Consider the following 27,345-nt stretch of genomic DNA (forward strand, 5'->3'; position numbering starts at 1 on the left):
AATATAGATACTTTTCAAACCTTTATTTTCTATGCCTCAATACTCAAACAACCAAGTGTTTTGTTAGCAGCTATAATTCAATGTTTATTACAGCTATATAAAAGGGACAAATTGTTTTTGTAGCCGTGACAACAACAGAAAAACTAATCTAATAAAAAAAATCACAATAACATGTTTATGTAAACTGTTTTTTTTTCTCTCTTTTTTCAATTTCATGAGCAATACTGCAAAAACAATACAGTAGGAGTCTAATATGTGGTAATATACATCCTGGAGTCACTCTAATGGTAATGAACAGGAGACTGATTTTTGGCTTCATGTAGTCTTTGTGTGTAATTGTAGCCTGGAACATTAAAGCAGAAAATGCTCCTTTGTTCACTCTCAGTCTGCTTGACCAATGTCACTGTAATTCTTTCTATATTTTTCAAGTGATTTAAGTCTGTGTATGCCTATACAGTGTAAATTAAAGAATATATGGTTTAGAGTGGCTGAACTGTGCTAAATATCATCAAACATGCAACACTGTTCTCCTTCAAATTCTTTCTTAAGTGGTGGCAACACAGCTGAACTAACTCTGAAACGATTGTTCAAATGTATGACCCCCTCTAATTACAGTTTGGAGTGCCTAGGCAGCAATTAAGGAATAAAAGTACAATCGACCATTATTCATTCTTTGCATAGCATGAGTCACTCTAGTTGGCCTTGGGAGCAAAACGATATAAAACTTAGACTTTAAAACAATGAGTCATATATGAAGTATGAAAATATAATAAAGATGAAAGAAGCAAGTAAACAGTTACCCACTTTGGATTTAGTTCTAGTTGTAAATGTGCTGTAACTGACATGTGTCTGCTTAAAAAATGGCAAATAAAAATGCCAGGATAGTTTAGTGTTAAAGGTAACAGTTAGACTGTTTGTTTGGAGATTGAAAATTTCAATTACCACCAACATAAAATTATCATTGTTAGTCTTGGGCAGAGCATTTGCTTATTAGGAGGAAAATCAAATGAAAAAACAAAATGGGTTATGTATTTGAGACCATTATTATATTAGACTTTATTGAGGTCTGCTTATTAAATTTTGATTAGTGTAATAGAATTAAAATCCTACATGTTTTTGCAAAGCTGATGTTTTTCCTAATGGAAAATCAGGACTCATCTATCACTTTACCAACATTTTGGCACATGATAAACAGGGTCAAGTCACTGAAGACTTACTGTATGAGATTCGTGTAGGTAAATATTCCAATACTGGCTGTGAACACCCTTTTGACTTCAGAACTGGCTTTATTCTTCGTGGCATAGACTCAGCAAGGTGCTGGAGACATTCATTCAGAGTTTTTAGTCAATATTGACATGATCATCACACATTTGCTATAGTTTTGTCAATAGCATATCCATGATTTAAATCCTTTGTTCCACCGCATCCCAAAGGTGCGCTACTGGACTGAGATTTGGTGAATGTGGAAGCCATTTGAACTCATTGTCACGTACAAGAAACCAGCTTGAGATGATATGAGCCACAACGCTCAAATCTTCAGTGTACCCAGAGGATGGGGGCACTGTGGTCATAAAGGGATGGATAAGGTCAGCAACAATCCTGAGATAGGCTCAATGTTCGGTTAGTACTAACGGGCCCAAAGTGTACCAAGAAAATGCCAAGAAATTACATCATCACCACCAGCAGCTGCCTGAACTGTTCATACAAGGCGGGATGGATTCATGTTTTCATGTTGTTTATGCCAGATTCTGACACTAAATCTAGACTAATTACAACAGGAAACATTTTTCTAATCTTTTGTTGTCCAATTTGAGTGAGTGCATACAGACTGAAGTTCAGTTTCCTGTTCTTAGCTGACAGGAGTGGCATTCGGTGGGGTCTTCTGCTACTGTAGCCCATCTGCTTCAGTTTTTGATGACTTGATTTATACTTTTTTTTCAAATAATTTTTTCCCTAGAGAACTGACACTTGGACCGTCATCTGTAAACCCTAGAGATGGTTGTGTGGGAAAATCTCAGCAGATCAACATTTCCCATCAAGCCCGCCTGACCCCAACATATTTTGCCACATTCAAAATCATTTAAATAGCTTTTCTTCGTCATTCATACCTAACGAGTGGCTGGCGAGTGCACATACACCAAAAACTTCATTCACAGATACTATAAAGACAGAGCAGTGCTGGATAGTATGAATAACACACTCTAAGAGAAGAAAACCTGCCTTAAAGATTAAATGCATATGCTTGGGCTTAGACCTATATTTTCAATGAGACATTCAATAAGTATCTTCCTACGTGTGTTTTAGAGACAGCAGAGATGTTTAAATTCACATGGAATAGTTTGGACTGTATTATATAACTGTATGCATGAATTTTCACACGGATCCCCGACGTGTCCAGTTATTCTTGGCAGCAATTACATCAGTTTGACAGTAGACATTTTCTGTTCCACCTGAGACATCAGGATTCCCACCTGCCTGCTGTTCCCCTCACCTAGCAGTTTCCCTCTTTATCGGTTTCCCTCTTTTTCAGCTCCTCCTCCCCCTCACTGTTACGCTCCTTCATCTTCCACTTGTGAACCCAGCCAAGGCGACGAAACACACTGATGATTTATTTATGTTAGGGAAGCCATTTTCCCCTCTTACCACTGTCTCTCTTTCCCTCTCACACACTCACATACATACTCTTCCTCTCTCTTCTTGTGTTTGTCTGTCTGTGAAACTGTATGTGACAGTGATGCTAAATGGGACGTCTTCTCTCCTGTTGTGATGAGTTGGAATGTGCAGGTGGCAGAGCTTACAAGCACAACACACACACACACACACACGCACACTTTGCAGTGTCATACTGGGCTGTCAGCCTCTCTCTCCTCTGGGTTAACGCATATGATCTAGATATTTGACACTATGTGCTACTTTCTTTTTTTTTAAAGAAACACCCCAGCAGCTAATATGTTGAGTGACACCAGGTGATATACAGTAAGAATATGATTTAGTACCGGACAGATGTTACTGTTTCTAATGTTCTCATTACAGTGGAAACTTCAAACAAGAAATATTGTTAGATATAACAGATATGAGGAGCTATGTTTATTTTTAGAGGAGTTTATGTAAATATATCTTGCAAAGCAACTTGCCATCCTTTGCTAATGAAAACGGGAAGTCTGGTGAATCCAGATGTTATCATGTAAACAAGAAAAATCTTGGTCACAAACAAAACTCATGATCCTAGCTTATAACATTACAGTTGTGAGAATGATGTCATTTTCTGGGCAGCACATTTTACAAGCCGTTCAATAAGTTGCTATTCTATTAATGGTTTATAAATCATTCATTAATTATTTATATAGCTGTTGAAAGCCATTCTGTTAAAGAAATTCTGGGTTTGAAGGCTGTGAAAAATTAATAATTAATTTACTGTATGTCCTCTAGCTGCATTACCTCTGTAGTCTTTACTGCTGCTGTTTAATTCATCAATATGACCACCTACTTTGTGTAAAGGATCTTCAGCTCATTAATCCAAAACACATGTATTATTAACGTATTTCTGCAACATTCACCACTTCACATAGGATAGATTATACATGTTGTAAATGGTGCAGCAATAAGTTATTAATAAGTGTACTTTTGTCTGATGCGCTGGATCTCGCTTTTACAGAAGGTAAGTGATGGTGAATTAAATGATGAATTAATGAGCTGGATAAAAACTAGCCAAATTGATTTTTTTTTTTTTTTTTACAACCTGGTCAAATGTTATTACAAATGGCTTGTTACTCTTTTATAAAACATAAAAGATGCATAAAATTTCCTTAAACAAATTTACCTTTTACTTTTTTTTTATTTTTTTTTTTTTAGTAATGGCTAATTATTGACCCCAAAAATTAATCAGTACATTTAAGAGTCAAAGAACAATTAGAATTGCTTTATTAAAAAAAATAGAAATATTAACATATTTCATTTCTGGGGCATCAATAATGCAGTTTTGTCAAAGTTAACATTGTGCCATATTAATGTGCAAGGTGTGTCCATGTGCACAAACCTAACTGGTGAGTGAAAGGGAAAGTAAATATGAAGTGAAAAACAAAAGGAGTCAGCAGGTGAAATGAAAACTAAACATAGAGGTCCAAAACAGGCTGACAACCTTCCAGGCTGACAAACCTGCACTGAATACCACAGCCACCTCTCCAGCACCTGATGCAGACACTGCAGGTCTTAAAACCAGAACTGTTATCTGTTGGCAGCACAATATTCCCAAGTGCAATCCTTTGCAGCATCAAGAATGGCCACAAAGGACAACACAGATGGGAGCTAACTAAGCATTTTTATATGACACTCCATGATGACAACACATTTCCTTATCAAGACAGATAAGGTGAACCACACAGCATGTTGTTGAAAAAGACTCGTGCTCTTATTAGTATCTGTTTTTCATTTTTGGAGTGATTTTAAATTGTATTTTAAATCCCGGGGTTTGCATGTAGTCGTATAATTTATGTAATTTGCTTGTTTTCTCTTTTTGCTAGTCATTCAAATCAGTATATGTTAATGAGGGACATAGAGACACAAATTGGGAGGCTCATCAGTGAGCTGAACACCAAGCAAATAACTTGACACTTGGTCTCTTCTCCTTTAATGCGCGCTCTTAGACTTGCCTTCAGGTGCTTTTATGGGACTGGGCATCTTACACTGTCACCCATCAGCATCTGTCTTTCTTGTCCGCCCATTTTTAAATTACTTTAGCGCCTCACAGTCAACCTTCTCAGTGTTCCTTCAACCTGCTGTCAGTCTTTCTGTCACTTAGTTAGTTGGTTTCTCTTTCAGTCAGTCAGTCAGGTAGCCGGCATGGCCGTTACGCTCTGAGGATGTTCCTTTCCAGTGCTCTTCAATTCATTTGTTTGTTTGTTAGAGAAAGAGGGTGTGAAAGAGATTTGGGTCTAGTGAGAGATAGTGAAGAGGAAAAAAATATGCCATTGAAGTAAGCAAATTGACAGAGGGATTGAGAAAGAGGGAGATCCGTAGATGTCAATTTAAAAAGTGAGAGCTTAGTGTCAAGCTTTCAAAGAGGAGCGCGTGCGAGATGAGTAATGGACGAGAATGTCCAGAGAGAACGAGTAAGAGATAAAGTTTATGATTTAGGGAGAAAGGGGGAGAGTGAAAACTGGTTGTGGAGGAAGGGAATGAGAGAGGAGAGGACTATTGTTAGTTTAGAAAGAGAAAGCAATGGCTGTTAGCCTCCTCTGCTGCTGCCAGCCATTACCTATTCAAGCCTCAGCAGCAGGTTGGCAGAGAAAGCTCTAATTGAGGAGGCCGATGGCTTGGAACACTAGAGAAAGAGAGGCGAAGCTAACTTCTTTTCTTTTTCATTAATTAGCCTGTCACTCATTACGCTCTGGCATGTATTTGGGATCATAAAACAGCATGGCTGTGGTTAGCTTTGATTGCGCTTCTTGTTGTGCTGTCCAGTAAATTACAGAAAAAATGACTTCTGTACAGAATAAAGAAGATAATCTGCAGCTATGTATCATATCCATTAACCTCAAGGGCTGGGAAAAAGCATTTGTTTTGCTTAGTAAACCACACTCCCAAGCTCTCGTCCTCATGCTTTCATAGACTTATACAAACAACTCATCAAAAACAGCGGTGCCATTCTTATCGCACTCTCACATCCCCGCCACATATTGGAAAACAAAAAGGTGGACATTACAAGGCTGTCAGGCGTTGACAGGTATTGATCAGGCTGCTGTTGAGAGACAGCTAGATGAACTTCCCATCAGAGTCTTTCTTGCCGTTTGTTGCCGTCTGTTAATAACTAATGGAAGTTGTGATATTTGTGGTGAATGTGAAGAAGGGAGGAAGAAGAGGATGTTGTAGTGATGCCCAGATGCCACGGCTAAATGGATGTCACATGATATTAGGCTTGCATGGCGTGATACACCGCCGTCATTCTGTCAGGTGACAGCATTTATCTCCATATTTCACATCTAACCCCCTCCTCCACCAGGTCTTGATCACTCATCACGCACTCGCTCTTTGTCCCACACTTCTCCACCCACCCAACCCACTGCAGTGACACTGTCAGCACTCTACAGCGTTTACACATACTGCATAATAATAACAAGCCGCTCACCTCTTCTGGAGTTTCCACCTCACCTCCGTACAATGTAACCACCCAACAATTCATATTCTGTGCATATGTCACATTTAGCAGAAATCTTTCTTTTGCAGTCATGTTCTTTGTTTTGTTTTTTAACTTGTAAACAAACTTTTCGACATGTCTGATCTTTTTCTTTAAATCGCCAAGTCTCACAACTGACTCCAGTGAAAAATCTGTGGCTTTACACAGAGCCAGACGGTGTATAAAAGAACACAATTGTGGAAAGATAACACAATTTCATTAAACCTGAGTGTGACAGCTTGACCTTCTCTCCTCTCCAGGATCTGTCACTCATCACCATAGATACTTGGCTCTCAGCAGCAAGTCCACCAGTGTTAACTACAGATTTGCTGTCCCACAACTCACAAAGGAACAGTAATGTCAGACTTTTTTTCCTGCATTGTTTTTCAGTGTATAGCGTAGCAACTTGAAATGAACAAGTTGAACACTGATCCAATGACAAAGGAGGTCAAATGGCTCAAAAGTGTGAACAATATAATCATGAAAAAGAAAACTCCTTTATGTTGTATCATCCTGACAAGTCAGTCAATCTAGTATTTATTTTTAAGAGACCATCTGTTCTCACATCCATTTAGGCATAAATGAGTGAAAATGCTGGCAATGTGAAAAAAGTTCCACTCATGTGGAAAGGTATCTGTGCTCTTCATCGTGTTTTTAAGCATGTAGAAAAAGCCTCACCATGTGAGGCTATTTTGATTTTGTTCGTTTTAATTTAGATGGAAATTTCCCTAGTTAAGTGAGCTAATTTTACAATTTTCACTTGGTCATAGTGTATTCTTGGTTCATGCCACAGTCTGTCAAGTCAAACACAGTAAAGATCACTCCGCCAGAACTAAATCAAAGGTGTGAATCCCTGCAACTCACCCTGACTTTTACATGTAGTCACAAATTCACTTGGGCTTATGCCCTTGGAATCCAGTTGACTTAGAATTGTTCTTATACCAATGTTGGAAATAAACATTAAAGTTTATGTTATAAACCAGTGTACAGCAATTGAAGAAAACAGACACAGTGAATCAGGCTCTCTAATACAGTCCCAATCAAAAGTTTAAGACCACTTGAAAAGTCGCAAAAAAATTATAATTTGCATGGTTGGATCTTAAGAAGGTTTCGAGTATAGCTTCAACATGCAACAAGAAGAAATGGGAGTGAGACAAAACATTTTTTTGAGAATGCAATTTATTGAAAACAATGCTTAAACTGAAACAGGCTGTTTTACAGCCAGCATGTTGCTCACTCAGTAACTACTGAGTTCTCAGTGTGTGGACTCCTTCCTTGTCACCTATACCTGCTCTGGCATTAACATCAGCACAAAAACTGTGTGCTGGCAGTTTCATGATGGCATGGGTTTCCACTGTAGTGCTGTAATTGCTTTAGGACTCAAAAGCTGAATATAATTACTTACACCAACTTTAGGTTATATTAAAGGAGGGCATAGACATTGTGACATCACTCACTGATTTGTGAGGTCCTGTTTGGAAGACTCAGTTTTAGATGTATTGCTTTTGCTAGCTTTGTTTTTGGGAGTCTTGAAATTCTAAATTATAAGCTTTAAGTTCTAATATAATCTTGGAGCTTGCCAGAATATTATTTGTCAGGTAGTTAAAAAGAGGTCTAATTAGTGACTCAAATTAGCCAAGACCTACTCGACAGCTACGAGTTACATTTCTCTGTATGGTGATTCACCCTTCATCTAAGTGGCCATGCCTGTAATGATGCATAACTTTTTTTTAATTATAATTGTCCCTACTCCCTACCTCCACTTGAGATGTAAACATATTGATTTCAGCTGTAAAGGTGAGAAGTCTATGTGATTAGGTTCACTTTTGGTGCCAGCCTCAAGTGGCCACTTGAAGGACTGCAGTTTTTGGCACTTGTGCTCCGATTTCATTTTTCAGCCTCATAGATTTTTACTCTAGAACTTGACTTGTGATGCAGCTAAGAGCAACTATTATTAAGCCACTGCAAACAGGTCCTTAATGAGCAGTATTATAAAAGAGCCTTTCCTCAATATATTATTAAAACATACACATAGGCTTTGCTGTGGAAAAACTGACTTTTATATTATCCCTCGGAGAGGTGTAACCATGTATTGTTTTCTCTTAACATACAGTATGGAACAAATAGGCTAGAACAAATCTTCTTGGCTGAGGCTGACTGATGTAAAGCTTGGAGCGATTCCCGTGTTTCTAATTAGCCCAGGCTCTGGCATGGCAGCCTGTAGGCTGATGGTTGGCATGAGGCAACAGGACAGCCCAGCTGCCCCTGTGTCCCCTACTCTGCCCCAAAGGAGAGTCTCTGGGTCTACTGCTGCCTTTGTGAATGGCAAGGAACAGAAACCTGGATTGGAGAAGAAAGGTAGTTCACACCCCGCATAACACTCTGTCAGAGGCAATATTTCATGTTTAAAAAGGAGCTCTTCATCAGCAATCTGATCACTACAACCTCTCCCTGCTGCCATGCTCCACTTTCTCACTTGCAGCTTTACTCTTTGGAACAGCACTCTTAATAACATCATGACAAACTGACTACTAAAGAGCATCATGTATATACTATCAGTTTAATGTAAATGTTGACTTATACCCTTTGAATGGACAGCAGACACAGCTGATGAACACGTTATTTTTGACTTGGACAGCGGATGTCAGGAACAATTTAAAAAGCATCTGAAAGCCCTCTTCACAATGACGACATAACAACAGCAAGGACCAGTGGGCATTTCAGCCAAAGCAGCAAATCGAATAAACTAGAAGCAGAGGAACAATATAGACAGAGAGAGACAGACAGATGGGGAGAAGAGACAAAGTATATGATTAGGTAGAAATACAGTTTAAGTAGAAAAGCGGAAAGGGGCGAAAATGGAAACGAAGAGGAAGTGAACTGCAAGCGCAGGAGAGGCGGAGAGGGAGCAATTTAATGCTGTAATTAAGTTCCTGATAGCACCCTGGGAGATGTGCTTTGGCGTAGCTCCAGGACAGCTTAGCATTACACCAAGGCCCTTCAAATCACAATCTACTTATACACACACACACACAACACACAACACGCCATTTGAACAAACAGAAATTTAATTCCGAGTAGGCTCTCTGCGCTCTCGAGCCAATTTCAAATCCCCGAATATGTGTCAGCTTCACCAAATGATGCATCGACAAGAAGAGACACAAAGGAGGCGCAGACTGGCAGAAGAGACGGCTGTGAGAAACCATCACTTGCAGTCACTCTCACGTTGCTCTCACTCACACATTGTAGTGCACACACGACAGTTGCCTTGACAAGTGCGCACAAATCATACTTATGAGAGCACGAGCGGAAACCTGTCTCAGAAAATATTCTTTTCTTTCCCTTTATGTTTACGGTGCACCTGTCATGTGTCTTCTATCCAGACCTGCTTACTGCTTCTGCCTTTATTTTATTGATTAATTTATCTTTTTTTTTTTTTTGGCTGCAAGGCAGAACATATCTGAAGCCAGTGTCATTCCTAGTGCTGACCTGCAAAGCAGTAAGTTTGACAAGATGGCTAATGTGTTGCCAAGTTGTACAGGTGTGCAGCTTGTCTCTGTGCAGCCCTGTCATGTTAAAGGGGCTCACCAAGGGGAGGAGAGAGAAAGATGTGGGACTTTGGAGAGGAAAGGATGACAGGAGGAGAGAACTCAGAGAGAGATCAGAGAAGAGAGAGAGAGAGAGAAGAAACAGGCAATTACACCCAGCTTCGCTCCCACAGTCCTATCCCTCGCCTCCTTCAGGCCACGCGGAGCAGCAGCACGAGCAATAGGATTTTAACTGAGGAGAACGCGCATCAATAGGATCTAAGATTTCCTGGGAATTGGTCACCAAAGACGGGGGAGTAAAGGATACAGTGTTGACAAAAAGAGTTGTCTTTGGAAAGACAGGAGAGGAAACAAGTCCTCTAAAATCGGCTCCAGCACATTCCGAGGCTCTTCTTTAAGTGCCGTACGCCTACCGTTCGCACCTGCGTGCTGTACATGTCCTCTCTCTCTGGGGATAAAAGTGCGTAAATATCTTTTTATTTTTTATTTTTTTTACCGTTTTCACGGCAGGTGACACGCCGAGCTGTAGACTCACAGATACGGTCCTGGAGCCACGATGCTGATCGGTAAGTGTTAAACACCTACAGTTCTCCACTTTACCGGTGATAACGCGGCTGCGCTGAGTAAGCAATACATATGAAAGATTCCTGAAAGGTTCCAAATACAACCGTTTCAGGATTTCGTGTTGCAACAGTGTCGATGGGTAAAAAAAAAGATCTTAAAGCATGTTAATGCAAACATACTATGTGGAGCAGGCGCGCTAAAAGTCGTTGTCGGGAAAAATGAAAAATCCAGGGATTCAGTCATTGATCGGGCTCGCAAGTTGACCATTTAAAGTGTCTTTTTTATGATTTATTCATGAATGTCCTGCGCGCTTTTGTGCGCCGTCGATTACATCAACAATCACCGCATCAGATTATATGAAGCTCAACCAAAAGTGTGCGTCCTGGTTGGTTCGGAGTTACCGACACCTCACACTCCTTAGTCCTCTCGGCCCATAGATGGAACTTGGCGCTTTTATCACGAAAACTTCCACCGTAGATTATTATTAATAAGGTTTTGTTCTTTTTTTCTTTTAAAACGTCACAACGTCCCGAGTCATCAATAATAAAAAACAAAACAAAACAAAACATCAGTCTGTTTGAGAAAAATGACCTTCTCAAACATCAGCTAAATAAATAAAATAAATACGTTTGTTTGTGTTTGTGTGTGGGTGTGTGGGTGTGTGTGTGTGTGTGTGTGTGTGTGGGGGGGGGGGGGGGGGCTATAATTAGTGGACATTTGTAAACCAGTTCCTGATAATAAGCATCATAAGCTCGTTGTGAAGAACGACGTCATTAACCTGACGTCTCACTGTGCCTTCAAACAACTGGTTGTTCATTTTTTTTTCATAAATTGACCAGCTTGCCCTGAACTATTCAAGTAGTGATGTTTGAAGATCTCAGCCTTTTGAGGGCTTAAAAATAAAGCTTTGATGATTACTAGTATGTTTTGATTGAATCTGATAAAATTGGCATAGGCATTAGTGTAAAAGCTGTCCCACTAAATCCAGAAAAAAGAACTTCATTTGCATAATTAACTCAATCTCAATGGAGGTGTATTTTTTTGTGTGTATGAGCTGAACAAAGAATAACTAATGGACCCAATCTGCTGGGCCCCTGTCCTTCATCTAAAATCCTGATTTAAAGCATGTCCATGGCTCAGTGCAGTCATACCTTTCTTCAACAAAATGCAACTGTTCCTGCATTGCATATCAGTGCTTCTATGAGTACTCCTTATTTCACTTTCAGAGACAAATAAACAGAAAATGTAGCTGAATTTGGGGAAAACATCCAGTTCACAAAGATCCAAAAGAAATGCACTCATAGTGTTGTGTCAGACCTCTGGATGTGATGGCTCCCGCCATAAGTGAGACTGTGTGGTGATTTGCGATCTCGGTGCTCTTAAAATGGCTTCGGAGCATGGGCAAATGACTCATGCAAATGGATGCCACATTAGCATTTCTCTAGATATTTACTCCATGTCACAAATGCAACCTTCTAATCCCTACACTAGTAAAAACTATCGTCCATGGAGCACCAAAAGCTTCCAACGCTGAAGTGTTTTACTGAAATACCATCTTCTTCCCTCTCTCGTCAGCGTTCTTTCCCACTCGCCCTTTTAGTCAGCTCATAAAGAACTGCTCTTCTGTCAAATGGAGCCCTAACTACTTGGGCCTTTGTCTTGTGCTGATTTCTTCTTGGCCATTATGTCGTCGTAAAAGCCAGTTGGGGTGTCACTGGGGAGCTTTGGCGGCAGTGGCTTCTTCTCAGTTCCAGATAACAGCCTTTACTGGACAATGGCCATTATTAGTCACTGTGTTGCTGTCTTCTGACACAGACAGTTCTCTTCATATTGAATATTTCAGTATTGAGTTGAAGAGCAAAAGACCTGGTAGTGGGGCTTGACTTTGTCTTACTTCACTCATCCATCCACAACACCCCCATCATCCGCGCAAGTGGGGGACAGGTTGCAGGGCTGCGGGAGAGCTGATTATAGGCTTCTTCGGGAGTGGGCGACATTCTTCCACTTCCAACCTTTTTTTGTCTGTGGGATCTGAGGTGGGGGATGCATAGGAAGCAGGGCTAATCTGAGCTAAACGGGGTCCCAGGGTTGATCAGGGGTAATTACACGGGGCTAGGATTACAGACTGCGACCACTTATTGTGGACTGGCCACACCCTAAAAGTAGAGTTGTATTTTTTTTAAGTAAAACGAATGATTTATTCATAAACATACTATTTGTGATTTCCAGATTTTAGCTGAATGTATAATTTCATTTGTATTGCTTGACCTTGAAGTGTCAGTGTCCACTTGGACTTGTTTCTAGTTTTGATCTCCAGAAGCTGCAGGGTCTTCTAAGCAGTAGGGAGCAATGGCAAGTCTGTTTGAAGTGGTGGTGCAGGTGGAGGGGGTGTAAATGAGGAGGTTAATGAAAAGGCATTGGTTCATTTCCCACAAACTACACATCTGTGCCATCACCAAACCATCAGCCGATTAAACGAACAAGCTCTTCCCGAGTGTGTGTTACGCCGACTGTGTCTTTTTGGTTAGAGCAGCTGTGGGCCCCTGTCTGGACTGACGGAGTGAGTGCTCTTCTGTGTGTGTGTCTGTGTGTTCATCATTCATTATGATGGATGAATCTCCCGAGCCTCCTGTCTTTTCATTCATCCCTCACGGACCAGAGGGATGAAGGTGGAAACTCTCCAGCTTCTGTTCAGCCCACCTCTGCCTGCTGTCTCTCTCTCACACGTGCACACACACGCACGCATGCGCCCAGAGAAGACAAATAACCCACTCTAGTAGCCCAACAAACACCTCACTTCAGATGACAAATCTGTAGTTAAAGTGACTTTTGTATTTTTCATTACCTCAGTCCCTATTAATCTGCATCATCTATGTAAAAAATCTTGTGTGGAAGTGAAAGAGTGCTGCCACAAATAGTATATTATTTCATATTTATTGTTTCTCATCTTACTGCATTTTATATGTTTTATCCACTGGAGTAAAGTTCTTTCCCACTTTTATGCAGTTGTCGATGTCTGTGTGAGGTAATCTTTCACTTTAATGTCCCGGGCTGCCATTGCTTCCAGGTAACGGGAACAATGGGATGTGTTATTACTCCAAAACTCTTGTTCTCCATACTGCTTTTTGCTGTAGTCACTAATCTTGATCTCATTTTATCTTTCCCAGCAGAAATCAGTTCATGAGGTGTAAATTTAAAGACTGATTCTTCTCGTAGAAACTCTCACGTCGTTGCACATTGTCAAGCTCTTGTGTTTACTGTTTTTCAGAGTAGTTTGTGATGATATGGTGTTTGTCATATGTGAGTCAGAAATTCTAATCATAATGCAATGTGTTTTGTCACGGCGCATTTGGACTTTTGAGATTAGAGTGTAAAAAATCCCCCAAAATAAATAAATAAAAATATTAATAATGATAATAATTCCAGTCTTTGATGGAATTCTTTATGTGTCATAAAAGGGCTGGGTCTTTGGACAGAACATCCAATGAAGCTGAAGATGAAAATTTAATAATGAGGAAAGTGCAGCTTTGGAGTAAGTTAGTAGTTTAAGGCTACATTAGTCACTGCTAACATAATACACCTGAGTCTCAGACTGAACATTTAGATGGTCAAGTGAAGTCATGATTAATGCAAGAAGTATAATCGCTGTTTATTATTATTATTTTTAACTGTCTATTTTTAGTCGTACTTAGTGGAGTACACTTTTAGTGTGGAACAAATTCCTTGAGGGAAGTGTCCTGTAAAAGTTGCTGGACATCTCTTGATTTATCTCCACTATTACTGAGAGAAAATGTAAATGTAACTGGATACATAAAGGAATGCTGCATGCCATAAATCAAAGCGAAATGACGCATTTGAGTGAGCGCATTTTGATGTTGAGACTGAATCTTTCTGACCAAATGATGTTTAGGTAGGTTGGAGAACAGGATGACTGAGCGTGCTGCTGCAGGAACAATAATAAGCTTTGTCTACACGGATACACGGATGTGCACGCAAGCGTTAAGAAAAGCTAGAGGTCAGCAAAGAGCAGAGATTGAAGGTCAAAGAATTTATTATTACAGTAGTGATTTGTTCTTGACTACTGAGAATAGTTTGAACTTCCAATTTAGCAAAATTAAAGACAAAATTATGATTTTTTTTCCCTCAAATTACAGTGTAAGAGCAAGCAAAAGGTAAAGCAAAGAAGTCCAATTGTGGTTGTATGGTTGGGCAGTCAGTCAAGTTCCATGTCCCTTTTTATTGGCCTTGTGGAAATGGTCTTATCATCTTAGATGGAGAAAATGGCCTTGATGTGAGAGCTGGCAGAGCTCCTGGATAAGTTACTTCTCTGGCCGCCCTATGCGGAAGAACAAGGAGTTTCAGTTGTGCTATTTTCTTGTTCCAAAGCAGAACGGCAGAATGAGGCCAAATTTGGACCTGTCTCTATTCACCGAGTGCCCTAAGCCTAATCACTATCAAATCCTGGTTCACATCCAGTGATCTGAGAGACAGGTATATTCAAGTGCCAATCATTCCCAAGCACAGAAGAGTTCCGCGCTTCTCTTTCCAGGGAGTACAGTATTAGTACAACTGGTTACACTTCAGTTATTCTCTGCCTCTGCAGACCTTCTCCAAGTGTGAATGGCATTGTAGCCACTATTTGGAAAAGGTAGGGTGCTGTTTTATCGCCTCCTCCCAGGAGTCAGCTTCAGGTAGATTGGATGAACAGTTGTCGAGAAAAGCAAAGAATGCACAGCTGTACACAGATTCCTCGGTTGGTTCTTGTCTATTCATTAGATTTTTTTCTTGGAATATTTTTTTCATTGTAACAGAGGCTGTTGTGGAAAAGTCTGATTTCTGTTGCGGCACATTATAGGGCTACATGTGTTTTCTTTTGCGTGTGTAGCATTTGAACGCATGGTTCGTATGTACTCCTTCTTGTCCCTGTGCTCCCTGTAGGGAAATTGCCTGTGTGTGAGTGCCAGTTCAAGTCATTTCACTGAAGTGACAGCATGGGTTTGATTGGCCCGCCTGCTGGAGTGATGGCTTCTGGATGCTGAGAGCTGTAGGCATATGTGAGCCCCAGCGGGAGCTCTGACAACATGAGAAATGTTCCCACGCTGCTCCCTGCACCAAAACTTCACCATTTAGCCTCTCATTCCCTGGGTGCTGAGGCTAAAGATGGAGGCCTTGAAGAGAAACAGCAAAACATCACTTGTGCTTTGCGCTTGTGTGTATTTGTGTATTTTTCTGAGCTTGTGAATTCTTCAACTGGTAATGCAGCTTTCAGCTGAAGTGGGTGACTAGTCTACTTGATGGTCTGACCTCTACTTAAATGAGTGACAGAAGAGCTAAAGGCCTTTAAACCAACAGACTGGAGGATTAGAAGAAGCACAGAGAGAGCAGACAGGGAGAATAAATGAGCATAAAGGAAATAAAACCTAAAAAGGAGATGGAACATCTTTCCTAATCTGTGTTTCTCAATTCTCTCTTTGTTCCATGTGTATTTCTAGGTATTCAAATCAGACTGTTACTTTCACAGCCACTGATCCTCATGCTAGTGCAGTTATATAGACAAAGGCCATCGATTTTACAGTCAAATCCAGCCATCAGAACCTCATGCCCTGACCACCAATCTGCAATACTCAGGGGTCCAATGGGCTTAATAGAGTGCAGCGAGTGTGTAAATGGTTGGAAGTGTAAACAGAAGATGCAGTGATCCAGCTCTAATGGCTATCTTTGCTCCAGCTCTTTGTCAGCAGTCAGGATGGTGACCTCCACCTGTACTGCACGCCATCTCATGAGCGTTTAACAGTGCAGTGTTCTCAATAATAACTACAGTGGCAGGAAATTATTATCCAGTCATTGTCCTATATGCACACATGCACAAACACCAATTTACAGAAAATACTGGAATTATTACAGACTTTTTTCAGTCATAAAAAGACAACAAATCTATAAAACATAAAAAACGATGAACTGCCCTTCGACAGAAATAAAAGAAAAAAAAAAAGATTATCAGCGCTCGCTGTTAGAGGCTTTTTTCCATCAATTATGTTTGCAAATAGTAAACACTGGAAATAAATTATACACTTGAGGAACTGTTCAAATATTTGTGGCTAAAAAGGATTGGGGGTATTCAGCAAATCACTGAAAAGGTAGAACTCAGCAAACTCAGCTGTGGTACAAACAACAAATGAATATACATAAATCAATTGACAAAATGCAATTACCCAATTGTGTGGTTTGCATTTTCTGTGCACACACCCAAGATGCAGTTACCAATATTTATAGTAAGCATTTTTGTTTTGTACACACAAGCACCCACTTCTCCAAACCACATGCATACACTGTGACGCACATACAAACTAACAGACTCTGTGTACAGAGGACAACACTTTCGCAACCTGTGATGTACAAAAATACAAAAATAAAATAAAAAATGCTGTATGCAAATTTTTGTCACACACACAGAACTACACCTGCATTCCCTTCTACAAATCGAACTAAAGTACAGGCATAATTATACATAAAACGCGTAAAATAAAAGCTCTCTTCATCTAAAGCCTTCTGTTTAGTTCAGCTGCCTCAGTTCTCCATGTTGATATTTTTGCACAGTACAGAGGTGTCCGTGTGTGACTGTGTTGGCTTGCATTTCTTACAGAAATTGGCATTCTTGCTTTTTGTCATCAGTACCGAGCCATTATGGAGAGAGACTGACTGGGAATGATCAGCTCTAATGATTTTATGAGAGTCTACATGATTAATGTTGGCACAGCAGCGTGTTTGCGAACAAACCTCGCTCCCCCCCCCTTCCCCACCCACGCCACCCTTCTTCCCCCATCGCAGAGACTCGGAGGGAATATCCAGTCTCAGTGTGTGCTGATTTCTGTGGTGCTAGCTGTCGTTTGCCACATTAGTGTGTGACAATGGGTGTCTTTGAAGTGGGTTATTCTAGCACAGCTCACAGCCCAGTGCAGCGGAGAAGATGTGCCAGCTCACTGTGCAGACAGGGCCAGCTCTGAGCACAGGGATAGACACAAGGTAGAGACAAGCACATGCACGCCTGCACAGACTAAATACTGGGGTCAACACAATAGCTTTTACACCCACATCCTCTAAATACTCTTTATGTAAGCACTTCCATTGCAGACAAAAGCCACACACTCCTCCTCTGTATGCACACATCTGCCTCACACAACCGCACTTAAAATCACCAAAAAGGAGCCTACACCATCCTCCCATCACTTCATCAACAATCCACCCATCTATCATCCATCCGTCTGTCCATCCATCCTTTACGTCTCTGTTTTTTTCCCGTCCTCCTCTGTTCCCTCTATAGGCCCAGTCCAATCTGAAAGCTTAGTTGGGCTTCGTCTTTCTCGGCTTATCTCCAAAAGCTGCTCTTTCATTTGAGTAAATGCCTTCATTCCCAGCTCCTCTATGAGGAAGCTGATAAGGGATGTCTTTTATCCACAGTAGATAGGCTTTCCCCCCAGCCCAGTGTGGGTGCTTGTATTTATACGCCTGCGCAGCATATGCATAATTATGTGTGAGCCTTGTGTGAATGTTTTTTTTCACACATTTGTGAGACTTAAACAAGAAAAGCTTTTTTTTTCTATACCTTTTTTCTTTTTTTTTCAAATGCATGAGAAAAGTTAATAATTCTATGGTGTAAAAATGCAGGGCATCATGTTTCACGTCGTCTTCTCATGCTGCTTATCATTCAAATGTGACATTTTCTGTGATTACACGTAATCACATAAGACTGTTTCAACCTTGCAGGTGTCTCTAATAGGAAATGATTAAATGGGACAAGCTAATCATCACAGTGCCTTACTCACGTGCGTGTCTGTGCATAGGTGCAAATGTGTATTCGAGAAGGCGCCGTATAACGGATTGATTAGGGCTGCAGAGTGGATTTGTTGCCGGGAGAGATTAGTTTGACTCAGTCTAAGCTGTTTTCAAATGCTGCACTTGTGTCCCCTCTCTAACACAACAAATATATCGATTGGCCTTTGATGCCTCAAATGTCACAGCCTCACTGAAGACAGTGCTGAGAATGAGACTTGAGATCTGTGCGGATTGCGCTCTGGACCACATTCGTTTTTTGAGAATTAGGTCTTCATCTGACCAATGTTATCTACAAGTCATCCTTCTGTTTCTGTGTCTTTTGCTCAGGTTATTGTGTCTCTCTCTGATTGCAGTCCCAGTGATCAAATACTGCTGTTGGACACTGTTATGGGAGCACAGAGTGGTGCAGCAGGTGGTAGTAATGGTGTTACAGTCTTGCTCTCTCATCTAGGTGAAAATCTCTCATCATGTAGAGTGGGGGAGATTATTTTATCCCCTGGTAATTTGGAAATTTGCTCATTTACTAAAGAAATGAACAGTCTCTCAATGAAAAATCCAGAAAAATATATGTTTTTGATCCCCTAGAACCCACATATAGTTCTGGCTCCAACAGATTACAATCAATTAATGAATTACAAATAATCCTGATCTCAACCCATTATGTGTATAGCTGTGCACAAGATCAATTCCTTCCATTCAGACCTCTCCACCAACATGGGCATGACCAAAATTCTGTCAAAGGATGTCAGGGACAAAATTGTAGATATGCACAGGGCTGGAATGGGCTACATGACCATAAACAAGAAGCTTGGTGAGCAGGTGACAACTGCCGATGTGACCAAAATGACCATTAATTGCACTCCATGCAAGATGTTGTCTCATGACATGTAGCTAAAGAAGAAGCACATTAAGCTCATGGAGTAGCACATTAAGGTCATGGAGTAGCCTAAGCAGTCTCCAGACCTCAGTCCTCTTTGAAATCTGTTTAGGAAGTAGAAGTTTCAAGTTCCCAAGGAGCAGTAAGGAAACCTAAAGGATTTAGAAAGTTTCTGTAAAGGGTAGTAGGCCAAAATCCCTCAGGAGATGTGTGTAAACCTGTGACCAACTACAATAAACGTCTTACTGCTTTGCTTGCCAACAAAAGATTCACTGCCAACTACTAAGCCATGTGATCAAACACCAATTTAACTTTAAGTGACATTTTCTGGATTTGTGGTTAATATTCTCTGTCTCTCCATAAAAATTGGAGACCATTCATTTCTTTGTAAAGGAGCAAACTTATAAATTCAGCAGGGGATCTGATAATTTGTAGATTGTAGATGTTTTGGGCTCAAGGAGCTGCCCTGGCACTCTTTTAGACTCCATGGAAGACCCAGCTTGTCTTGTTAGATTTACATTTTCTGACATAGCCGTGCCCGTTGGATGCTTCCACCCTCCTGTTGAACACAAGCATACTGCAGCTATTCTCTCGAGGGACATATGAATAAAATTTGTGGAGCTTCTGGAGCCAGTTCAAAAAAAATACTTTTCACTCCCTGTGGAGCCCTAGCCTCATTGACTGGGGTTTGTTTGTCTGCACCTATTAAAGCTGCTTGCTGCAGCCAAAGCCAGACACCACTTTGCAGGGATTTATCAAGCCGCTTATCAAAGAGAGGTGATTGAATTCATTTGCTTACTAATGAGGTGGGATTGCGAATTGTACACTTCCCTGGCTATACTTCCACCTGTTAAAACCATTTGCTCATTACTGCAATCAAATCCTGTTTTTGTTCTCTTTGATAATCAAACCTATTTTTGCCACCTCATCAGGAGCCTTTGTGCCATTTAGGTACTCAGACCCATTTCATACGTGCAGGGTTCTGCTCGCTTGTGTCAGCAAGGGTGGAAGCTGCCGTTTGTAATCAAGTTACTTAATTACCTTAATTAAGTGGTGGAAATTTTGTCTTGCATTAAAAGTGGTGCTAATAAGTGCTGAGGTTAAAATTATATCATTTGATCTATATTGTTTGATGAATTTCATGGTGAGAACCTTAAAACCAAGTCTAAATGCAGCAATACAGGGTTAATTACATCAAACCGTGGTTATATTATTAAACTTCGGTATTTGTTGAGTTGATCTTAAAAAATATATTCAAGTGTAATCGTGTCCAATCAAAACCTGCGTCGGCTCGCTTTCTCGTAGTCAATCAACAAAACTGATTTTATTAGATGTAATTGTTCTCTGTTTGATCCTCATGATTCCTTTATTAGTCCTATTCTCTGGAGTGCTGTGTAGAGTAGGCTCTCCTGCTGTTGTTAAGACCAGATTAACGGTAAATCCTCTTTGTTTTAGCAGACAACAGCAGACAGATTGAAGTGGGTTAGCTGAGGCCCTCACAGTCAGTCGAGGTTAAAGTACCTTAGCCAAGGGTCAATAAAACTTGTCATCTGAAGCAGCTGTATAGTGTTCGATGCCTTTTTAAACATGAGGTTGATCCATGTGACGTCTGGAATGAGGTAGCACGTAAGATGCTGTCCTAATGCGCACTGTACAACAACGCTTATATTCATGATATGAATCTTTAAAATGCAGAAAAGCTAAATAAACAGAACATTGTAGCTTATGCAACATTGTGGCTTTGATCTAAATTAGCATTGGTTTAATAGAGATGCATTTTGTCATATATAAATTAGGAAAGGCAACTACTTTGGCTTACATTGCAAACACGATGAATACACTATGCTTTAATTGTTCATGGCAATAAAAATGAACAGAACAATAACTTTAAAAATGTATTGAACATTAAGACAAATATTTATATTCATTAAAAATATAATATGCAAGAAATACAAAAAAAAGAAGCTGCTGTTTTTCTTAATTGACTATATTTCTCTTGTAGGCAGTGAGTTCACTAATGTTTATAGGGCATAATGTAGCTATAGATATAAAAAGATATTGACAATATTCATAGTATCACAATCACAGCTAATTAAAAAAACAGTAGTTAATTGCAGTAAGATTTTGTTTAATTTCAATAAATGAAATGGGCTAGCATGTGTAGCTCTTTTCTAGTAGTACTAATCACTTAAAGCGCTTTAAACTTCAAGCCATTTTTAATCATGCCTTTATACAGTGCCTCATTTTAAACACTTTAAGCACATCCTCCACCTTACATCCACAGCTAGTTTCACCTCTAAAGCCTAAACTATCAAATAACTGCTAGAAAATAAAATGTTTTTGAAAATGGAGTGTTTATTGAACCTTCTGACTACTGTTTATTTTTTTTACATATTAATCTTAATATTAATTTGCATATATTAGTTTTAATTTGTATCGTATTTGCAACATCTGACATTTTTTGTAATTTTTGCTTAAAATATATTGTGCATTTTATTTTGCCTTTTGGGGGAGAAAAAAGTCACACTGATCACGCAGAAGTGTTAAAAACTCCCAAAATGAAAATCACCAAGATGTGAACCAACTACCTTCTTCTGGCGAGGCAACAGGACTATCCACTTTTCTCCCAAATTTATGTTTTCCCACATGACACATGATCATATAAAGTGTGAAGTGGGCCAATACTGTCAAAATTAACATAAAAAAACAATACCAGTCAAACTATACTATTAATAGCTACAGCTAAAATGAACAGTTTGCTTCAATGGACTCTCTACACATGTCTAGAGTCTAGAGAGTGTTGACATTGAACTAATAATGTTACAGTACCACATTAAAATCATGTTCCAGAGCATTTGAGGCAATGTAGGAGGAGGAAGTGCTTCGTTCGGCAGCCAGAACTGTGATATTCATGCCAGCATGAGTGGTAGAAGCATCGCATTCATGCCGTTCCAACAGCAGTAGCCCAAGGCTTACCACAGGCAGACCTGGAAGAAAATTGTCAAGAAATATGATTGGGCTTAATGCAGTGTGGTGCACTTTACAGGATATCCCTGCATTGTGGGTGTTTGTCCATCCTAAATGACCCCAGAGCTTATTTTCTGACTTTTTGAATCATCTTCACCACACTCTCTCCTCATAAGTAGTAATGCTTTGATGCTTGAGGACACTTCAGCAACTTTCAATCGGGATTAATCTATCTTTGAGATGTGCCAAGGTCTGTGTGGATGCACAGCTGAGAGAACAAGAGAGAGAAAGAGAGGGTGGTTATAGAGATGGGCCATTTGTAGCTGCTGTCTCAAAACTGTGGTTCCATTCCCATTTTGCAACCAGGGGGGACAGCTCACTATATCATTCAGCCATTTGTTATTTTGTCTGAAGCAGGAGTTGGCCGAAGGGTAGAAATGTCTGTCTCTTTCCCCAGTTGCCTGAAGGTGAAATCCATTCATCATTTTGTCTAGAGCTTGTTTGCTTTTGCATGCATTCTTGCAAGTGTGTGTGTGTGTGTGTGTTCATGCAGATGTCCACATGAATATGTGTGCAGAAAATGGGAGGCTTATTCTTAATCTATCAGGTGTCACAGGCTATTGTTCAGGCTGAGTGAACCAGATTGAATTCCTGTGATTCAGTTTGGTTTTTCACTGGTGTTAAACTAAACAATCCCCATGGGTTGCCTGTGTTTTTGACATCATCTGCGACAACAGCCTCTAGCCTCTCTATTTGTCTACCTGTCCCGACCTATTCCATTGGCTCTCAGTAGTGATTTTCATATATTCTAACACACATCTTTAGTACGGCAAGAGCTAAAGCCAACTTCGTGTTCGGATACACTTTTCACCTTTGTGCAGCCACAAGCATCAGGACATCTATTACCACTCTCAGTGCACCCTAGTGAATGGCAGTGATCCGTGGTTCTGCCGTTTCTGTGGCAGTTATTAAAAGGCGAGGGAAAGGTTACAGTAAATGCCGCTCAGCTGATGTGCATTTCAAGACAGACCTTCTTAACCCTTATGCTACTTTTGAGTTTCTGCCTAACATTTAGGGAATGTCATATTACTTTTTATAGTGTTTTTTAGTACTTCTTTTACACACATAAAACTGACCATAACAGCTACACTTTACACCCAGTGCCTGTTATGCTGCTTCATGTTAATTTCAAAGTTCAAAAAAGGTTCTTTCAAGTTAACTCAACCACTATAATGAAAGTCTAAAACTGACATTTCAATATTTGATATAAAATAGATAAAGAAATTAACTGAATGTACCCTTATTTCAGTAATAATACAGTATTTTTCTACATGGTATTATAACAGTAGTAAATTAATTTTATGGTAAGCAAACCTTAGGAAATGGGTTATGTGCTGCCAAGCCACTTGTGCCAGTATTTTACTGTAAAATAAAAATACAACTATGTGCTATAGTTCAGAGCATTCTATCATAATGGAAATGCATTATAAAGTAAGAGAACTAGAAAATCAAAAGCAACTTTCTGGCAGCCCACCTGTCATTGCTACTACTGTTAGTTTACATCTTTCGCAGTCTTTCACTGTGCACAGTTGACGTGCTTGGAACAGGTCCGAAAAGCTAATTTTGTTCATGCAAAAATACTTTTTGTGCACATATATTCACAAATGATACGTTGACATCCCTTTTAGCAGGTAGTGTTCCATCAGCACTTTTAGACTGTGCCTTAAAGCGTGTAAACATCTATTTGAAATCAAATAGAGTCTGGACTGCCTTATGTTGAACAACAACTCTCTGTTCTTTCTAAGTCAAGGTTTAAACAGTCAAACATGGTGCACTCGATGTCGTAGGTTGTGCTGTTACCACTTTACTTTTTCACAGCATTCTTTTAATATTGACCCTTTGCACAGTTATGACAAGTCATTTTAAAATTTAATGACTTGACTATGTGTTGTTGTTTTGTTTTTTCTGGTCTGGGAAGGTATCCATAACATCACTCTTTCAGATTTATGTAACAAAAAAATATGACTAGTTTGTACTTCAGCTCTTTTTCACAGATCTGAAGTATAATTCAGATGGCGTGATTCCAGTCAATCTACAGTGAGCTTTCAAGATATCTGAAATGACGGTTAGCTAGCCAAGATTCAAGATCGTTCATTTCCTGAATCAGAGTTTTGACAATGCTAAATGAGGTTGCAGATATCTGGGGTTGTATAAGAACATGAGAAGCTATAAATGAGAGCAGGGACTTAATATTTTGTTTAGGAGAGCTTGGACATAGTTTGTTTTTGTTTGAATAACAATCAAATTTTAAATCACATTTTACCAAGTAAAATAAAGGTGTCTGGGCTCTTTGAGTGAGAGAATGAGGAACTCAAAGTAGAGTAACTACTCCTCCACATTAGGCATCTGATTACGATGCCTCTTGGACATCTCTTAAATAAGATGTTTTGGGCATGTCCTACGTCTTACAGAGCTTGTCTCTTTGCTGACATGGGAACACCTTGGTGTACCACCAGAAGTGCTGGTGGGTGGGGAGTGGGAGGTCTGGGCATGATTATTTAGACATGGATGGATGGATGGATGGAGTGAGTTTCTAATATGATCACCTTTCCAGTGAACAAAATGGTCAATGTTTATGTGTTAACACTGCTCAATATAGAATAGAAAGTCTTGAATTAAAATTCATGCACAAAATATTAACTATAATTTTGACAGGCATCGCTGCCATTTTAACCAGCCAAAAAGATGCTGACTATATTAAATCTGGATAGTCAAAGTTGGCTATGCGTAGTGTACCATTTGCTTGAATAACTTACCAATAAATGTGTAAAGAAGCCTTTATTCTCTGATCTTTGTGCTCCTTAAATCAGGTCTTTGGCTGACTTCATGAGATGTAGGAACAAGGTCTTGGTTGAAATAAATGCCTTCCAAGTTGAATAACTGTAAAAGTAAATACAGATGCGTATAGAAATGATCTTTAAAATAGTGAGTGTTTCAAAATATATTCCGTATTTATAATGATGCAACCTGCACATCATTTCAGCCTGTTTCACATAAGGGGTTTTGCCGTAAATCCCACAGAACAGGAAATCACTGCAGTGTTTTCAGGGTAAAAATCTGCTAAAGGCTTTATTTCTTGCCAAGGAATTAAAAGTAAAAGCATGAAAAAATGTGATAGCTTGAAAAGCTAAACCAACTCCAAACCTCACCATGCACCTGTTCTTACAAATTGGCAGTTTACTCTGAATCCCCCCCACACCCACATCTCTCTCTCTCTCTCTCTCTCTCTCTTACACACACACACACACACACACACACACACACACACACCCTGTCCTCCTCATCTCCAGCTCTGTCCCTCCGAGGCTTCCTTTCCCCCCTCCTTTCCTTCCCTTGTCACTTCTTCTCTCAGACACCAGGGCACTCATCACAGAGGTCACGCACCTGTCGCCTGCTGTAAACAGGAAATGAATAATTCAGGACTCTGCACTGGTTGACTGGAACAGCTGATGGTCTCTCCGTGACGAGCAAAGATTCATCCAAAGGATTCGCATTATAATCCTCAGCTGGAATCAGACTAATGAGAAACGCTCTCTCGGGAGAGTCTAAGGACTCACTCAGAGGCAGACTGCACGTCCTTGACCTCTGTGGGCGATAAAGTTAGTTTGAAATGGCAGTCCGTAATGGCACAAAGATCTTCTGCCCCACACGGCGTTTTGCATTTTTAGACTTGTTGGATTTCGCTCACATAAACAAAGGCCACCTCTACTCTTTAAGGATTTATGTATGATACTTTGAACCTCAATTTAGTATCAAACAAACTAGAGACATAGTGAAGTAATGACATCCTCAGCACAGAATGAAGTCACAGTTCCTCTGTGGGTTATGCTTCTACTTTTATGTTTGGGTAGTTGGTCCTGCCTCACAGGGATATGAGGCCTGTGAGTTCCTCATATGGAAACTAAGGGAGTGACCCTCCATACCGCATTTGTGGTGAGATGGCAGAACAGAGTGTTCTACCAGTGCTCTGAAAACCAAAGGAAAACAATTATTTTGTTTATCTTACTCATTTATGTGCACACCCTGCTCAGTGAAACACACAGAACACAGTGATGATGATGAGTTATCTTTAAGTTAATGTAGATTCCTTATGGTTAAGTCTTGCTACTCTGAGTCATAGGTTGTTTGCATGAAATAAACCCTGGTTCAGTTACTTTGGGAGAAAAAGCAACTAACCCCAAATAATTTGGGAGTAAGAGAGAGCTATAACTTCTTTCCACATTTAAACTGTTTGTTTTTTTCAAAACCACTTAAATTTGGTGACTTTGTCTCAATTTAAAGTTTCATAAGCTCGTTACCTGAGGTTAGACCTCCACTCTGCATGCACAATCTTTCACAACAACAGCACGCTTGGATCAGTGCAATAAAAACTGCTCTTCTGTCATCAGTACAATAGGTTGGATTTTTCCTGGTTTGTTTTAAAGCGTTCAGTTTTCTCTTTAGGACTATGGGAGGGATAATTGTCATACAGTTGCCACCAGCGATGGTGGGTGGACTTAGTGTAGCATATCACAACCATTTAATCTGTTTTACAATGGTAGAACTGGTTACATTTTTTTCTCATTTTCATAGTATTTCTGGTTGTAAACAAGAAGTGAGGACAAGACCTATCCATTTGTTTTGGGATCATCCTTGTTTAATAACAGGGCAGCATGGTGAAGCAGTGGTTAGTGCTGTTGCTTAACAGCAAGAACATCCTGGAGCGACTGAGGAGTTTTTGTGTGCCGTTTACATGTTTCCCTCAAGCTTGTGTGGGTTCTCTTTGGGTTTCTGGCTTCCTCCCACAGTCTGAAGAGATCCATTAGGTTAAGTTAATTAGTGATTCTAAATTGGCCATAGGTGTCAGTGATTGTCTCTTTCTTTGTTAGAATGGCAACTCGTCTAGTATGTACCCTGTCTTTGCCCTATTACAGCTGTATTAGGCTCCAACCCTCCTGCAGCAGTGAATTGGATAAGAGATAGATAGATAGATAAATAGATAGATAGATAGATGTGGTTCTGTGGTATATAACCCTTTACTTGGGCTTACTGTAAACTAATGAGCATCTCGCTTGTCCTTTAGTAGTCTCCCCTCCTATAACCTCACCTCTCGTCTCTGGTTTTCCGATCCTGAGGTGTCAACCTACAGAGGGAGCTGACCTATAACAGAAAGCCAGTTATATTTGAGAGAAGTACCCGAGTAGCAAGCTGAGAGGCAGCAAGCTGCCAGTTGGGGCTGGCGGGTAGCTGGAGTGATTGGTTTTCACTTCTTATCACCACACCAGCAGGTGTCAAAGACATGCGGTACTGCGGCACTCTGGGGGGGATTCACAATTATAACACCC

At 40.1% G+C, this 27,345-nt stretch overlaps 1 protein-coding gene across 4 annotated transcripts in view; it reads left to right on the forward strand.

Annotated features, from left to right (window-relative positions):
* Positions 1-27,345, forward strand: part of znf385c (zinc finger protein 385C) — a 138,229-nt gene that overhangs the window by 72,164 nt on the left and 38,720 nt on the right. The window contains exon 1 of one of the 4 annotated variants that reach the window (XM_063472251.1): positions 9,810-10,286. The exons of the other annotated variants lie outside the window; for them this stretch is intronic. Coding sequence (XP_063328321.1) covers positions 10,277-10,286 — 10 coding nt within the window. The 5' untranslated portion in view covers positions 9,810-10,276. Of the gene's footprint in view, positions 1-9,809; positions 10,287-27,345 lie in introns of those variants that run through there. 4 annotated transcript variants of the gene reach the window in all.

This window comes from Pelmatolapia mariae, linkage group LG4 (assembly GCF_036321145.2).
Source record: "Pelmatolapia mariae isolate MD_Pm_ZW linkage group LG4, Pm_UMD_F_2, whole genome shotgun sequence".
NCBI classification, from domain to species: domain Eukaryota; kingdom Metazoa; phylum Chordata; class Actinopteri; order Cichliformes; family Cichlidae; genus Pelmatolapia; species Pelmatolapia mariae.